The following is a 17,193-nucleotide window of genomic DNA, read 5'->3' on the forward strand; positions in this document are numbered from 1 at the left end:
AGAGCTTGAGCCGTGCACACTCCGACCAGTTCCATGGGTACTGGAACCGAAGAGGCCTGCCAAAGGTAAATGCGAGGCCCATAAAAATAACCCAGGCCGCTGCTGCACCAGGACTCCCACTGCCCGCGATCGTAACCCCCTTAAAAATTGCAGGGGCCTCTTCAGCACCGGAATGGACAGCCGACCAGTGTGCTCCGCTGGTTGGTCGCCCAAAAGTCAAAATTGATCCCATTGAAATAGCCAAAACAATAGTGCAACGCTTTATTCTAACTTGTGAATGTTGGTACAATTAAGATAAAGACTGTATAACACTAACTCGTGACTACAACTCTAGATTCCAGCACTGTGACCTGTACATTTTTTTCAATTTTTTAAGGCCTTTAGTCCAGATGGTCGTTGGTTAATTACTGCTTCAATGGACTGTACCATTAGGACCTGGGATCTCCCATCAGGGTGGTAAGTTGAAACAAAGGGTCACACACTAATAATGTTGGGAAAAAAGTTCTGTTGCTACTTTATGCTGTTGTACTAAAAACTTTGCCAGAACATAATGCCTTGTACTATTTAAAGTTATTTTAATAAACTAGCAGATCTCTCGTGGAGAAGCTTGCAAATGAGGCCTTGAAGTAAAGAGTTTTAAGGGTAATGAAGGCATTAAAAGACAGAAAAGCCAATTCATTGGTTAAATTTATTGTGAAATATCAAATTTTAAAAAAATGTTTCAATCCTTATTTTAGACATCAAAGTTCAATTACTGAGGAAGAGTAGCAGATGAAAATTTGTAAAAGCACTGTCATTTGAACACTTCATCAACAAACCATGACGGGCAATTACTTACATTAGAAATTGTTATTATAAATATTGGCAGTTTCAGTGTTGAATATTGACACAAGTGTGACCAAAAATTGTGGCAACAGGAAGTAAGGTTTGTGGTCAGTAAAGTGTGTGTGCATAATTTTTTTTCTATATAGTTACTTGCGGTAACACTTTTCGTACCAACTTTTGTCAGTTTAAAATAGAAGCGGCCTTTGTAAGCATCTATAACAGGAAAACCCTTCCTAACCTTGTCAACATTTATAATGTTTTTCCCCATTATAAATGTTGATTAGGTTAGGAAGAATGAGGAGAGGCAATATAAACTAAATGGGAAAATTTTAAAAGGGGTGCAGGAACAGAGACACCTGGGGATTTACGTACACAAGTCTTTGGAGGTGGCAGGACAAGTTGAAAAGGTAGTTTAAAAAGGCAGATGGGATCCATGGCTTTATAAAATAGAGGCATAGAGTACGAAAGCAAGGAAGTTACACTAAACCTTCATAAAACACTGGTTAGGCCCTAGAGTATTCTAGGCATCACACTTTAGAAAGGATGTCAAGGCCATAGAGAGGGTGCAGAGGAGATTTACCAGAATGATACCAGGGATGAAAGACTTCACTTAGCTGGAGAGACTGGAGAAACTGGAGCTGTTCTCCTTAGGAACGGAGATGGTTAAGGGGAGATTTGATAGAGGTGTTCAAAATCATGAAGGGTTTTGATAGAGTAAATAAAGAGAAACTGTTTCCAGTGGCAGAAGGGTCGGTAACCAGAGGACACAGATTTAAGGTGATCGGCAAAAGAACCTGAGGCGACATGAGGGGGAAAAAATTTTAAGCAGCGAGTTGTAATGATCTGGAATGCCCTGCCTCAAAGGGTGGTGGAAACAGATACAATAATAACTTTCAAAAGGGAATTGGATAAATACTTGAAGGGGAAAAATTTGCAGGGCGATGGGGAAGGAACAAGGAAGTGGGACTAATTGGATAGCCAGCATAGTCACGATGGACTGAATGGCGGCCTCCTGTGCTGCATTATTAAAATGAGCAAAGCCACTAATTATTATCACCTGCGCTTTGATAATTGTTAGATAACGTAAGCATTTTAATTATTGTGAGACACAGATGGAGACACACAGATGGCGAGAGGTGCAGACTGATGGTGTGAGACAGAGATACACGTCCAAGCACCAATCACAAAACACTAAATCTACTGTTTCCAAAGATTTCTTAGAAAGTTAGAAACCAGTGCTCTGAGACCTCCAATACTCCCAATCAGTTCTGTCGAGCCCATGTCCCTCCTTCTTCCTCCTCACCGCTGATAGATATCAGGAGTCTACCAATGAACCAAACTCCACATTTCACCCCCCAGTTCTGCAAAATCCCAGGTTCTCCCTCCACAAAAGTGCTGGACCGAATGATTCCTCCATGATGTCAGGGGCCCCAAACCCAGAGCTGCCAAAGAACAAATATACATTCCCTATTACTACCGAAGTGCAGGAAAACCCTAAGAAGCTAAGCTCCATTTCACTAACTCACTTTTTCTATATACCAGATATCTAACTCCAGCTAATAGCATTTTGTATCTCACCCTGTTCTGTATTCTCAGCTTAACTGGTAAGGGATTATGCTGTGTTGTCTGTATATTGGACATTAATTTCTGGATCAGTACGACCTTTCTAGAGCAAGACAAAAGTCATTCTGTTTAGTTCCCTTAGACACTTTGGGCTTCAGGTGCTGATTCCATTCCTGGTTGCATGTTTGTGTTGAACATACTGGTGTGCAGCCTCCATGTCTTGGTCAGCCTCAAGTTAAGTTAAAACCCCACATTTGATTCATTGGAAAGAGTCTACTTCCACCTCTGCAACATCACTAAGTCTCACCACCGACATCATTGAAACCATCATCCAGACCTTACTGAGCTCAAGATTCCCTTCTACCCGGCCATCAGCCTACATTTTAAAAAATTATTCGTTCATGGGATGTGGGCATCACTGGCAAGGCCAGCATTTATTGCCCATCCCTAATTGCCCTTAAGGTGGTGGTGAGCCGCCATCTTGAACCGCTGCACTCCGTGTGGTGTAGGTTCTCCCACAGTGCTGTTAAGTAGGGAGTTCCAGGATTTTGACCCAGCGACGATGAAGGAATGGTGATATATTTCCAAGTCGGGATGGTGTGTGACTTGGAGGGGAACGTGCAGGTGGTGTTGTTCCCATGTACCTGCTGCTTTTGTCCTTCTAGGTGGTAGAGGTCGCGGGTTTGGGAGGTGCTGTCGAAGAAGCCTTGGCGAGTTGCTGCATTGCATCCTGTGGATGGTACACACTGCAGCCACTGTGTGCCGGTGGTGAAGGGAGTGAATGTTTAGGGTGGTGAATGGGGTGCCAATCAAACGGGCTGCTTTGTCCTGCATGGTGTCGAGCTTCTTGAGTGTGGTTGGAGCTGCACTCATCCAAGCAAGTTGAGAGTATTGGGAGTCAGGAGTTGAGTCACTCGCTGCAGAATACCCAGCCTCTGACCTGCTCTTGTAGTCATAGTATTTATATGGCTGGTCCAGTTAAGTTTCTGGTCAATGGTGACCCCCAGGATGTTGATGGTGGGGGATTCGGCGATGGAAATGCCATTGAATGTCAATGGGAGGTGGTTAGACACTCTTGTTGGGGATGGTCCTTGTCTGGCGCGAATGTTACTTGCCACTTATGAGTCCAAGCCTGGATGTTGTCCAGGTCTTGCTGCATGTGGGCTCGGACTGCTTCATTATCTGAGGGGTTGCGAATGGAACTGAACACTGTGCAATTATCAGCGCACATCACCATTTCTGACTTTTGATGGAGTGAAGGTCATTGATGAAGCAGCTGAAGATGGTTGGGCCTAGGGCACTGCCCTGAGGAACTCCTGCAGCAGTGCCCTGGGGCTGAGATGATTGGCCTCCAACAACCACTACCATCTTCCTTTGTGCTAGGTATGACTCCAGCCACTGGAGAGTTTTCCCCCTGATTCCCATTGACTTCAATTTTACTAGGGCTCCTTGGTACCACATTCGGTCAAATGCTGCCTTGATGTCAAGGGCAGCCACTCTCACCTCACCTCTGGAATTCAGCTCTTTTGTCCATGTTTGGACCAAGGCTGTAATGAGGTCTGGCGCCGAGTGGTCCTGGCGGAACCCAAACTGAGCATCGGTGATCAGGTTATTGGTGAGTAAGTGCCGCTTGATAGCACTGTCAACGACACCTTCCACCACTTTGCTGATGATTGAGAGTAGACTGATGGGGCTGTAATTGGCCGGATTGGATTTGTCCTGCTTTTTGTGGACAGGACATACATGGGCAATTTTCCACATTGTCGGGTGGATGCCAGTGTTGTAGCTGTACTGGAACAGCTTGGCTAGAGGCGCAGCTAGTTCTGGAGCACAAGACTTCAGCACTACAGCCGGGATGTTGTCGGGGCCCATAGCCTTTGCTGTATCCAGTGCACTCAGCCGTTTCTTGATATCACGTGGAGTGAATCGAATTGGCTGAAGACTGGCTTCTGTGATGGTGGGGATATTGGGAGGAGGCCGAGATGGATCATCCACTCGGCACTTCTGGCTGAAGATGGTTGCAAACACTTCAGCCTTGTCTTTTGCACTCACGTGCTGGACTCCGCCGTCATTGAGGATGGGGATGTTTGCAGAGCCTACTCCTCCCTTTAGTTGTTTAATCGTCCACCACCATTCACGACTGGATGTGGCGGGACTGCAGAGCTTTGATCTGATCCATTGGTTGTGGAATCGCTTAGCTCTGTCTATAGCATGTTGCTTCCGCAGTTTAGCATGCATGTAGTCCTGAGTTGTAGCTTCACTAGGTTGGCACCTCATTTTTAGGTACGCCTGGTGCTGCTCCTGGCATGCTCGTCTACACTCCTCATTGAACCTGGGTTGATCCCCTGTCTTGTTGGTAATGGTAGAGTGAGGAATATGCTGGGCCATGAGGTTACAGATTGTGCTGGAATACAATTCTGCTGCTGAAGGCCCACAGCACCTCATGGATGCCCAGTTTTGAGCTGCTAGATCAGTTCTGAATCTATGCCATTTAGCACGGTGGTAGTGCCACACAACACGTTGGATGGTGTCCTCAGTGCGAAAACGGGACTTTGTCTCTACGAGGACTGTGCGGTGGTCACTCCTACCAATTATGTCATGGACAGCTGCATTTGTGACAGGTAGATTGGTGAGGATGAGGTCAAGTCAGTTTTTCCCTAGTGTTGGTTCGCTCACCACCTGCTGCAGGCCCAGTCTGGCAGCTAAGTACTTCAGGACTCGGCCAGCTCGGTCAGTCGTGGTGCTACCGAGCCACTCTTGGTGATGGACATTGAATTCCCCCACCCAGAGTACATTCTGTGCCCTTGCTACCCAGTGCTTTCCTCCAAGTGGTGTTCAACATGGAGGAGGACTGATTCATCTGCTGAGGGAGGGCGGTAGTTGGTAATCAGCAGGAGGTTTCCTTGCCCATGTTTAACCTGATGCCATGAGATTTCATGGGGTCCAGGGTCAATGTTGAGGACTCCCAGGACCACTCCCTCCTGACTGTATATCACTGCACCGCCACCTCTGGTGGGTCTGTCCTGCTGGTGGGACAGGACATACCCAGGGATGGTGATGGAAGAATCTGGGACATTGGCTGAAAGGTATGATTCTGAGAGTATGACTATGTCAGGTTGTTGCTTGACTAGTCTGTGGGACAGCTCTCCCAATTTTGGCACAAGCCCACAGATGTTAGTGAGGAGGACTTTGCAGGGTCGACTGGGCTTGGTTTGCCTTTGTCGTGTCTGGTGCCTGGTGGTCCGATCCCGGGTGGTCCGTCCGGTTTTATTCTTATTGTGACTTTTTTTAGCGAGATTTTACAACTGAATGGCTTGCTAGGCCATTTCAGAGGGCAGTTAAAAATTGACCACATTGCTGTGGGTCTGGAGTCACATCTCAGCCAGACCGGGTAAGGACGGCAGATTTCCTTCCCTAAAGGGCATTAGTGAACCAGATGGGTTTTTACAATAATCCGGTAGTTTCATGGCCACCATTACTGATACTAGTATTTTAATTCCAGATTTTATTTAATTAATTGAATTTAAATTCCCCAGCTGCCGTGGCGGTATTTGATCACATGACTCTGGATTATTAGTCCAGGCCTCTGGATTACTAGTCCACTAACATAACCACTATGCTACCGTACCCATTTATCAGCCCTACCCTGGATGTTGTCCAGGTCTTGCTGCATACGGGCACGGACTGCTTCATTATCTGAGGGGTTGCGTGTGGAACTGAACACTGTGCAATCATCAGCGAACATCCCCATTTCTGACCTTATGATGGAGGGAAGGTCATTGATGAAGCAACTGAAGATGGTTGGGCCTAGGACACTGCCCTGAGGAACTCCTGCAGCAATGTCCTGGGGCTGAGATGATTGGCTTCCAACAACCACTACCATCTTCCTTTGTGCTAGGTATGACTCCAGCCACTGGAGAGTTTTCCCCCTGATTCCCATTGACTTCAATTTTACTAGGGCTCCTTGGTGCCACAATCGGTCAAATGCTGCCTTGATGTCACGGGCAGTCACTCTCACCTCACCTCTGGAATTCAGTTCTTTTGTCCATGTTTGGATTAAGGCTGCATTGAGGTCTGGAGTTGAGTGTTCCTGGCGGAACCCAAACTAAGCTTCAGTGAGCAGGTTATTGGTGAGTAAGTGTCGCTTGATAGAACTGTCGACGACACCTTCCGTCACTTTGCTGATGATTGAGAGTAGACTGATGGGCCGGTAATTGGCTGGATTGGATTTGTCCTGCTTTTTGTGGACAGGATATACGTGGGCAATTTTTCACATTGTCGGGTAGATGCCAGTGATGTAGCTGTTCTGGAACAGTTTGGCTAGAGGTGCGGCTAGTTCTGGAGCACAAGTCTTCAGCACTACAGCCGGGATGTTGTTGGGGCCCATAGCCTTTGTTGTATCGAGTGCACTCAGCCGTTTCTTGATATCACGTGGAGTGAATCGAATTGGCTGAAGACTGGCATCTGTGATGTTGGGGATATCAGGAGGAGGCCGAGATGGATCATCTACTTGGCACTTCTGGCTGAAGATGGTTGCCAGTGCTTCAGCCTTGTCCTTTGCACTCACGTGCTGGACGCTGCCGTCATTGAGGATGGGGATGTTTGCAGAGCCTCCTCCTCCTGTTAGTTGTTTAACTTTCCACCATCATTCACAACTGGATGTGGCAGGACAGCAGAGCTTTGATCTGATCCGTTGGTTGTGGAATCGCTTCGTTCTGTCTATCGCACGTTGCTTCAGCTGTTTAGCATGCATGTAGCCCTGTCTTGTAGTTTCACCAGGTTGGCCCCTCATTTTTAGGTACATGTAGTGCAGTTCCTGGCATGCTATTCTACACTCTTCATTGAACCAGGGTTGATCCCCTGGCTTGTTGGTAATGGTAGAGTGAGGAATATGCCGGGCCATGAGGTTACAGATTGTGCTGGAATACAATTCTGCTGCTGCTTTTGGCCCACAGCGCCTCATGGATGCCCAGTTTTGTGCTGCTAGATCTGTTCTGAATCTATCCCATTTAGCACGGTGCTGGTGCCACACAACACCTTGGATGGTGTCCTCAGTGTGAAGATGTGACTTTGTCTCCACGAGGACTGTGCGGTGGTCACTCCTACCAATACCGTCATGCATCTGCGACAGTTAGATTGGTGAGGACGAGGTCAAGTAGGTTTTTCTCTTGTGTTGGTTCGCTCACCACCTGCCGCAGGTCCAGTCTGGCAGCTATGTCCTTCAGGACTCGGCCTGCTTGGTCAGTGGTGGTTCTACCGAGCCACTCTTGGTGATGGACGTTGACGTCCCCCACCCTGTGCCCCTGCTAGCCTCAGTGCTTCCTCCAAGTGGTGCTCAACATGGAGGAGGACTGATTCATCACCTGAGGGAGGGCGGTAGGTGGTTATCAGAAGGAGGTTTCCTTGCCCATGTTTTACTTGATGCCATGAGATTTCATGGGGTCCAGAGTCAATGTTGAGGACTCCCAGGCCACTCCCTCCTGACTGTATATCACTGTACCGCCACCTGTGGTCGGTCTGTCCTGCCGGAGGGACAGGACATACCCAGGTTTGGTGATGGAAGAGTCTGGAACGTTGGCTGAAAGGTATGATTCTGAGTGTGGCTATGTCAGGCTGCTGCTTGACTAGTCTGTGGGACAGCTCTCTCAATTTTGGCACAAATCCCCAGATGTTAGTGAGGAGGACTTTGCCGGGTTGACTGGGCTTGGTTTGCCTTTGTTGTGTCCGGTGCCTAGTAGTCCGATGCTGGGTGGTCCATCTGGTTTTATTCTTATGACTTTTCGTAGCGAGATTTTACAACTGAGTGGCTTGCTTGGCCATTTCAGAGGGCAATTAAGAATCAACCACATTGCTGTGGATCTAGAGCAATATATAGGCCAGGCCGGATAAGGACGGCAGGTTTCCTTTCCTAAAGGGCATTAGTGAACCAGATGGGTTTTTATGACAATCCGGTAGTTTCGTGGCCACCATTACTGATGCTAGTTTTTTTTTATTCCAGATTTTTATTTAATTAATTGAATTTCAATTCGCAGCTGCCGTGGCGGGATTTGAGTTCATGACTCTGGATAATTAGTCCAGGCATCTGGATTACTAGTCAAGTAACATAACCACTATGCTACCGTACCTGACTTCAAATAATACAGAACGTTGCTGCTTGTGTCCTGCCCAATACTAAGTTGTCACCACTGTTCTTACTGGTCACCATTGACTCCCTATACCTCAGTTCATCTACTTTATTAGCCTCCTAATTTTCAAATCTCTCCAAAGCCTTGCTCCATTTCACCTTTGCAGCCCTGCATCCCAGCAAGAAACCCTCCACTCCTGCTGGCGTGTGACTACTGCTGTCTCCTCCCCCGACCATCAGTGGCACATGCCTGCGCACCGTGGAATTCTCTTCCCCACCTTGCTACTTCTGTTCTCTTCCCCCACCCTTCAGAAACCTCCTCAAAAGCTACCACTTTGACATTGCCTTCAGTAACCTCTCCAATTCTTGCTCTGTATCCTCCAAATCTTCTGTGAAGCACCTCGGGACACTTACATGGAAGGGGCTATAAATATTTAGAATTAAATTAAATGATATATTCAAAGTTTTATTTTCACTTTTTCTCTCTCTCCACAGCCTAATAGACTGCTTTTTGCTTGATTCGGCAGCTGTCAGTATTACCATGTCCTCCACTGGAGACTTTCTGGCTTCTGCTCATGTAGATGACTTGGGAATTTACCTCTGGTAGGTGAAATTTTTACAGAACAAAAATATTGTATTAATTATTTGTTAATATGTTTCTCCAAATCTATTTTCAGACACAAGTGGAATGTTTCACTTTTTTTCTGTGTTGATTGACAATGTTTTAGTTAATCATTTGTTCAGAGGTTACATGAGCGACTACTTGTATTTTGAATGTTGTAAAGTAATTTCTGTGTTCAAAGACCCAATTAGCCTCCTAAATTGTGCCATGGTATAAAGGTAGGTGTAGTTACTAAGTGATATATCTGATACCATTGTGCTCAAAGATAATAGCAAATGCAGTAATGTTATCAAATCTAACATAGGAACAGGAGTAGGTCAATCAGCCCCTCATGCCTGCTCTGCCATTTGATAAGATCATGACTGATCTGTGATCTAACTCCATATACCTGCCTTTGGCCCATTTCCCTTAATACCTTTGTTTGCCAAAAAGCTATCTATCTCAGATTTAAATTTAGCAATTGAGCTAGTATCAATTGCCGTTTGCGGAAGAGAGTTCCAAACTTCTACCACCCTTTGTGTGTAGAAATGTCTTCTAATCTCGCTCCTGAAAGGTCTGGCTCTAATTTTTAGACTGTGCCCCTACTCCTAGAATCCCCAACCAGTGGAAATAGTTTCGCTCTATCCACCCTATCTGTTCCCTTTAATATCATATAAACTTCGATCAGATCACCCCTTGACTTTCTAAACTCTAGAGACTACAACCCCAATTTGTGTAATCTCTCCTCGTAACTTAACCCTTGAAGTCCGGGTATCATTCTAGTAAACCTACGCTGCACTCCCTCCAAGGCCAATATGTCCTTCCGAAGGTGCGGTGCCCAGAACTGCTCACAGTACTCCAGGTGCGGTCTAACCAGGGTTTTGTATAGCTGCAGCATAACTTCTGCCCCCTTGTACTCTAGTCCTCTAGATATAAAGGCCAGCATTCCATTCGCCGCCTTGATTATTTTCTGCACCTGTTCATGACACTTCAATGATCTACGTACCTGAACCCCTAAGTCCCTTTGGACATCCACTGTTTTTAACTTTTTACCATTTAGAAAGTACCTGTTCTATCCTTTTTTGATCCAAAGTGGATGACCTCACATTTGTCTACATTGAATTCCATTTGCCACAGTTTTTCCCATTCACCTAATTTATCAATATCGCTTTGTAATTTTATGTTTTCATCTACACTGCTTACAATGCCACCAATCTTTGTGTCATTGGCAGACTCAGATATGAGACTTTCTATGCCTTCATCTAAGTCGTTAATAAATATTGTGAATAATTGAGGCCCCAAGCAGATCCCTGCGGGACTCCACTAGTCACATCCTGCCAATGTGAGTACCTACCATTATCCCTACTCTCTGTCGCCTTTCGCTCAGCCAACTTCCTAACCAAGTCCGTACTTCCCCTCAATTCCATGGGCTTCTATCTTAGCTAACAGTCTCTTATGTGGGACCTTATCAAATGCCTTCTGGAAGTCCATATAAATAACATCCATTGACATTCCCCTGTCCACTACTTTAGTCACCTCTTCAAAAAATTCAATCAGGTTTGTCAGGCACGACCTACCTTTCACAAATCCATGCTGGCTCTCTCTGATTAACTGAAAATTCTTGTTGTTCAGTCACCCTATCCTTAATTATAGACTCCAGCAATTTCCCCACAACAGATGTTAGGCTAACTTGTCTATAATTCCCTGGTTTCCCTCTCTCTCCTTTCTTAAAAAGCAGAGTGACGTGCAATTTTCCAATCCAGAGGGACAGTTCCTGAATCTAGAGAACTTTGAAAGATTATAGTTAGGGCGTCTGCAATGTGCTCACCTACTTCCTTTAAAACCCTGGGATGGAAACCATCTGGTCCTGGGGATTTGTCACTCTTTAGTGCTATTATTTTCTTCATTACTGTTGCTTTACTTATGTTAATTTTATAGAGTCCCTGTCCCCGAATCAATATTAGTTTTCTTGGGATTTCCGGCATGCTATCCTCTTTTTCTACTGTAAATACTGACACAAAGTAATTGTTCAACATGTCCGCCATTTCCCCGTTGTCAATGACAATATCCCCACTTTCAGTTTTTAAGGGGCCAACACTGTTCCTGACCACCCTCTTTTTCCTAATGTAATTCTAAAAGTTCTTCGTATTGGTTTTGATATCCCTTGCAAGTTTATTTTCATACTCTTTTTCTAGCTCTTACTATCTGTTTTGTGACCCTTTGTTGATCTTTGTACCTTTCGCATTCGCCAGGATCTGTGCCATTTTTTGCCTTTTTGTATGTCCTTTCCTTATGTCTTATACTGTCCCTTACCTCTTGTCCATGGCTTTTTTTTTGTCAAGTGGAGGTCTTGCCCCTCGGGTATAAACCGATTCTGTATCACGTTAACTGTTTCTTTAAACATTTCCCATTGATATCAGTCGTTTTACCCATTAACAGATTTGCCCAGTTTACTGTGGACAGTCTCTGTCTCATCCCATTGAAGTCGGCCTTACCCAAGTCTAGAATCTTAGCAGCTGATTCACTTTTTTCCCTTTCAAACACTACCTTGAACTCTATCATATGTTATGATCGCTATTGGATAGATGTTCACGCACAGTTAAGCTGTTAACTAAATCTGGTTCATTACTCATTACTGAATCTGGTATGGCTTGCCCCCTTGTTGCCTCTAGGACATACTGCTGTAGAAAACTATCCCGGACACACTCAAGAAATTCACTACCTTTCTGACAAATAAACCAAATGAATTGTACAAAATGCAGACTTTACAACAAAGACTTGCATTAAAATAGCACTTTTAATGTAGTAAAACGTCCCAAGGCACTTCACAGGAATGTTATCAAAACAAAATTTGACATCGAGCTACATAAGGAAATATTAGGACAGGTGATCAAAAGCTTGGTCAAAGAGAGGTTTTAAGGAGGGTCTTAAAGGAGGAGAGCGAGGCGGCGAGGCTTGTCATAGAATCATAGAAAGGTTACAGCACGGAAGGAGGCTATTCGGACCATTGCGTCCGTGCCGGCTCTATGCAAGAGTAATCCAGCTAGTCCCACTCCCCCTCCCTTTCCCCGTCGCCCTGCAAGTTTTTTCCTTTCAGGTACTTATCCAGTTCCCTTTTGAAAGCCACGATTGGATCTGCCTCCATCACTCCTCCTGGCAGTGCATTTCAGATCATAACCACTTGCTGTGTTTATTAAAAAAAAAAGTTTTTCCTCATATCACCTTTGGTTCTTTTGCCAACCACCTTAAATCTTTGTCCTCTGGTTCTTGACCCTTCCACCAATGGGAACAGTTTCTCTATCTATTCTGTCTAGACCCTCCATGATTTAAAATACCTCTATCAAATCTCCTCTCAATTTTCTTTGTTCCAAGGAGAACAATGCCAGCTTCTCCAGTCTATCCACATAACTAAAGTCCCTCATCCCTGGAATCTTTTCTCCACCCTCTCTAAGGCCTTCACATCTTTCCTAAAGTGCAGTTCCCAGAACTGGACACAAAACTCCAGTTGCGGTCGAACTTGTGTTTTGTAAAGGTTCATGATAACTTCCTTGCTTTTGTTACTCTATGCCTGTATTTATAAAGCCCAGGATCCCGAATGCTTTTTTCACCGCTTTCTCAATCTGCCCTCCCACCGTCAACGATTTATTATATCCCCAGATATCTCTGTTCCTGTACCCCTTTTAGAATTGTGCCCTCTAGTTTATATTGCCTCTCCTCGTTCTTCCTACCGAAATGTATCACTTCGCATTTTTCTGCATTAAATTTCATCTGCCACGTGTCTGCCCATTTCACCAGCCTGTCTATATCCTCTTGAAGTCTATCATTGTCCTCCTCACTATTCACTACACTTCCAAGTTTTGTGTCATCTGCAAATTTGGAAATTGTGCCTGGTACACCCAAGTTCAATTCATAAATATATATCAAGAAAAGCAGTGGTCTTAGTACCGATCCCTGGGGAACACCACTGTATACTTCCCTCCACTCCGAAAACAACCGTTCACGACTGCTCTCTGTGTCCTGTTACTTTGCCAATTTTGTATCCGTCCTGCAACTGCCCCCTTTGCTCCGTGGGCTTGAATTTTTAAGACAAGCCTATTATGCGGCACTTTATCAAACTGCTTTTGAAAGTCCATATACACTACATCAACTGCATTGCCCTCATCTACCCTCTCTGTTACCTCATCAAAAAACTCTAAACACGATTTGCCTTTAATAAATCCGTGCCGGCTTTCCCTAATCAATCCACACTTGTCCAAGTGACTGCTAATTCTGTCCCAGATTATCGTTTCTAAGTTTCCCCACCACCCGAGGTTAAACTGACTGGCCTGTAGTTGCTGGGTTTATCCTTACACCCTTTTTTGAACAGGGGTGTAACATTTGCAATTCTCCAGTCCTCTGGCACCACACCCATATCTAAGGATGTTTGGAAGATTATGGCCACTACCGCTGCAATTTCCACCCCTACTTCCCTCAGCAACCTAGGATGCACCCCATCCGGACTGGGTGACTTATCTGCTTTAAGTACAGCTAGCCTTTCTAGTACCTCCTCTTTATCAATTTTTAGCCTATCCATGGTGGGAATTCCAGATCATAGGGCTTAGGCAGTTGAAGACAGGGGACCGAAGACGGTGGCTTTGGTCTTCCCAATATTTAATTGGAAGAAATTTCTGCTCACCAATACTGGATGTTGGACAAGCAGAGTGACAAATCAGAGGCAGTTGCGGAGTCAATGATGGAACGATGAAAATCGGGGCTGCGCAAGAGGCCAGAATTGGAGGAATGCTGAGATCTCGGAGGGTTCTAGGGCTGGAGGAGGTTTCAGAAATAGGAAGGCATTTGTAAACACAGATGAGAAAGTTAACATCGAGGCCAGACTGGGAGCCAATGTAGATCAGCGAGCACAGGGGTGATGGGTGAACAGGACTTGGTGAGTTAGAATACAGGCAGCAGAGTGTCGGGTGATTCAAGTTTATGGCGGGTGGAAGGCTGACCAGGAGAGTATTAGAATAGTCGAGTCTGGAGGTAACAAAGGCATGGATGAGGGTTTCAGCAGCAGATGAACTGAGGCAGGGGTGGAGATGGCTGCTGTTTGAAGGTGGAAATAGGCAGTCTTCGTGATGTAGAGGAGATGTAGTTGGAAGCTCAGCTCGGGCAAATAGGACTCCAAGGTTGCGAACGGCCTGGTTCAGCCTCAGACAGTGGCCAAGGAGAGGGATAGAGTTGGTGGCTAGGGAGCGGAGTTTGTGGCGGGGACCGAAGACGGTGGCTTCAGTCTTCCCAATATTTAATTGGAAGAAATTTCTGATCACCAACACTGGATGCTGGACAAGCAGCGTGACAAATCAGAGGCAGTTGCGGAGTCAAAGGTAGTGGTGAGGTCGAGCTGGGTGTTGTCAACGTATGATGTGGAACCGGATGTCTTTTCACATGATGTCACCGAGGGCCAGCATGTAGATAGAAGTAGGGGAAGGACTAGTTAATTTTAATCATAATTGACTTACTGTTTTGAATAACTTATTGGTATTCTTTGGCTTGATTATGGTATATGATCAATTTTTAAATCCTACTTCGCTTTCTGAAAGGATTATGTACATTATAAGAGCCTTAAATCAAATACATCAGATTCAGTCATCCAGGAGTTTTCAGTTGGTTGAATTTCACTATTTGAGTGTCTATTATTGCCTCCTGTACATAATTATATGGAGAACTTATAAAATATTTTGGTAGTTAGATGTCTAATAAAAATACTTTAATTTTATATGGTAAAATAGAGGCATGGGAGAAAGTTATGTGTTGTCTTAACAGGAAATAGTGAGAGATGGGAGAACTAAACATGAAATTGAATATAAAATAGGGTTAAAAATAAACTAGTTCAACAAGCTTTGATTAAAAATATTTAACTCAATGTAGAGTTTTCAATAATGGGGAATGTCGGGACTTGTGATCAGAACGACTGGTCTGGATTTGTCTCCTGTCCAAAGATAACTTCTAACGGCAGACTACAATAGAAGGCTCACAAGGTTCATGCTCATGAGTCTGAGGCCGATCAATATAGGGTCCTTAGGTAAATATATAAGTATCACTTTCTTGAGAGTCTGTCTACATTATTAAGATATTGGAATTTTCCACCTACTTCACTACTAGTTACCTTCAGTACCTAGCCTTTTAATTAAAATCCTAGCTAACAATTTCTTCATTTTGGAAACTGCATTTTAAGCATATTGATTGCTATTGGCTAATTAATGCATTTTTAAAAATTTCCTTGGTATATTTCCTTAAGACATCATAAAATCATACAGCACAGATGGAGGCCATTCAGCCCATCACTTCTTTGAAAGAACTATCCAATTAGTCCCACTCCCCTACTCTTTCCCCATAGCCCTGCAAATAAATACATATCCAGACTCCTAATTTCCCCCTTGGATTTTTTGCCAGATATCTTAAACCTGTGTCCCCTGGTTACCGACCCTCCTGTCATTGGAAACATTTTCTCACTATCTACTCTATCAAACCCCCTCATAATTTTGAACACCTCTATTAAATCTCCCCTTAACCTTCTCTGTTCTAAAGAGAACAACCCCAGCTTCTCTAGTCTCTCCACGTAACAGAAGTCCCTCATCCCTGGTACCATTCTGGGTAAATCGCCTCTACCCTCTCTAAGGCCTTGACATTGTTCCTAAATTGTGGTGTCCAGAATTGGACACTACTCTAGCTGAGGCCTAACCAGTGATTTGTAAAGGTTTACCATAACTGCCTTGCTTTTGTACTCTATACCTCTCTTTATAAAGTCAAGGATCCCGTATGCTTTTTTAACAGCCGTATCAACTTGTCCTGCCACCTGCAAAGATTTGTATATGTGAATCCCAAGGTGTCTCTTTACCTGCACCCCCGTTAAAATGGTACCATTTAATTTATATTTCCTCTCCTCATCCTTCCAAAATGCATCATTTCACACTTCTCTGTATTAAATTTCATCTGCCATGTGCCTGCCCATTTTACTAGTCTGTCTGTCTTCCTGAAGTCTGCTACTCTGCTCTTCACTGTTTACTACATTTCCAAGCTTTGTGTCATCTGCAAAATATGTTTGTGCTGCTTAAATAGTATACATAGTTTGGTAAAGTTCTATTAATGTCCATGCATAGCAGATTTCAAATGCCGGTGCCTGTAAATATGGTGCTGGTTAATTTTATTTACCATTTAGTGTATTCAATTGGCACTCTCATCTATCCAACCCTTTTGGAATCAGTGTAACAAGGTTGAAAAAATGAATGGAAAATTATCCACAGCACAATCGCAATAACCTCTCACTGAGAACTTGTTTTTACTAAATCAGTGAGTACAGTTTTACTGTTATATTTTTGAGGTCACATATTGGTGGGGGGGGCAGGGGGGAGATGTTAAAAGTAAACTCTAAAGCTATGGCTGAAGTCGATACCGTATATAGTCCTCTACTATATGCCGTGCGGGGGAAAAAACATTAGATTCCTGGATGTCCCTAAGGTGTTCGTGGCCTTGATTTTTCATTCCTGGACACCAGTTGTAGCAATGTAAAACAAGCAGCCAGGAGCAAAAAATGGGTGGAAGTCCACCCCACCAAAACTCCATTTACTTGTGCATGGCACATTCTGGTGGGCGGGACAGTGGCAACAGAAGAGCCTGTCTCAAACAGGCAGATTCTTCATTTGTGTCCGTCCTGCACGCTATTTCCTGCTGTTCTTGCATTTTGGAGATCAACCGTAAATTACATCAAATGTAAATTATGCCCCTGCAAATTGGAAATCGAGGGTTGCTGGCTGGTGGTAAGTATACTGAAGGTCATAGGAGGGACTCAATAATATTAAGGTAAGTGTATTTCAGCTAATTCGTGACCTCTGTATTTGTTTTTCAGCTGCCCCTTAGGTTCTTGAGTTGTAAATTGCCAGTTGTAAATATTTTTTTGCCGTCAGCACCATTACTACCATCGGTTGTTTCACAGTCAGAATCCCCATATCTAATATATTTGGAAGAGGAGAAGGACTTACAGAGGGATGCCCGGCTGCATTTGCCAGTATCCATGTACCTGCATCTGCTTTGGCGGGCG

At 44.5% G+C, this 17,193-nt stretch overlaps 1 protein-coding gene across 1 annotated transcript in view; it reads left to right on the plus strand.

Moving 5' to 3' along the window:
- wdr36 (WD repeat domain 36) overlaps positions 1-17,193 on the plus strand; it is a 110,617-nt gene that overhangs the window by 66,813 nt on the left and 26,611 nt on the right. The window contains exons 16-17 of the mRNA XM_067982947.1: positions 377-456; positions 9,008-9,115. Coding sequence (XP_067839048.1) covers positions 377-456; positions 9,008-9,115 — 188 coding nt within the window. The remainder of the gene's footprint in view (positions 1-376; positions 457-9,007; positions 9,116-17,193) is intronic.

The sequence above is a fragment of the Heptranchias perlo genome, chromosome 4 (genome assembly GCF_035084215.1).
Source record: "Heptranchias perlo isolate sHepPer1 chromosome 4, sHepPer1.hap1, whole genome shotgun sequence".
NCBI lineage: Eukaryota > Metazoa > Chordata > Chondrichthyes > Hexanchiformes > Hexanchidae > Heptranchias > Heptranchias perlo.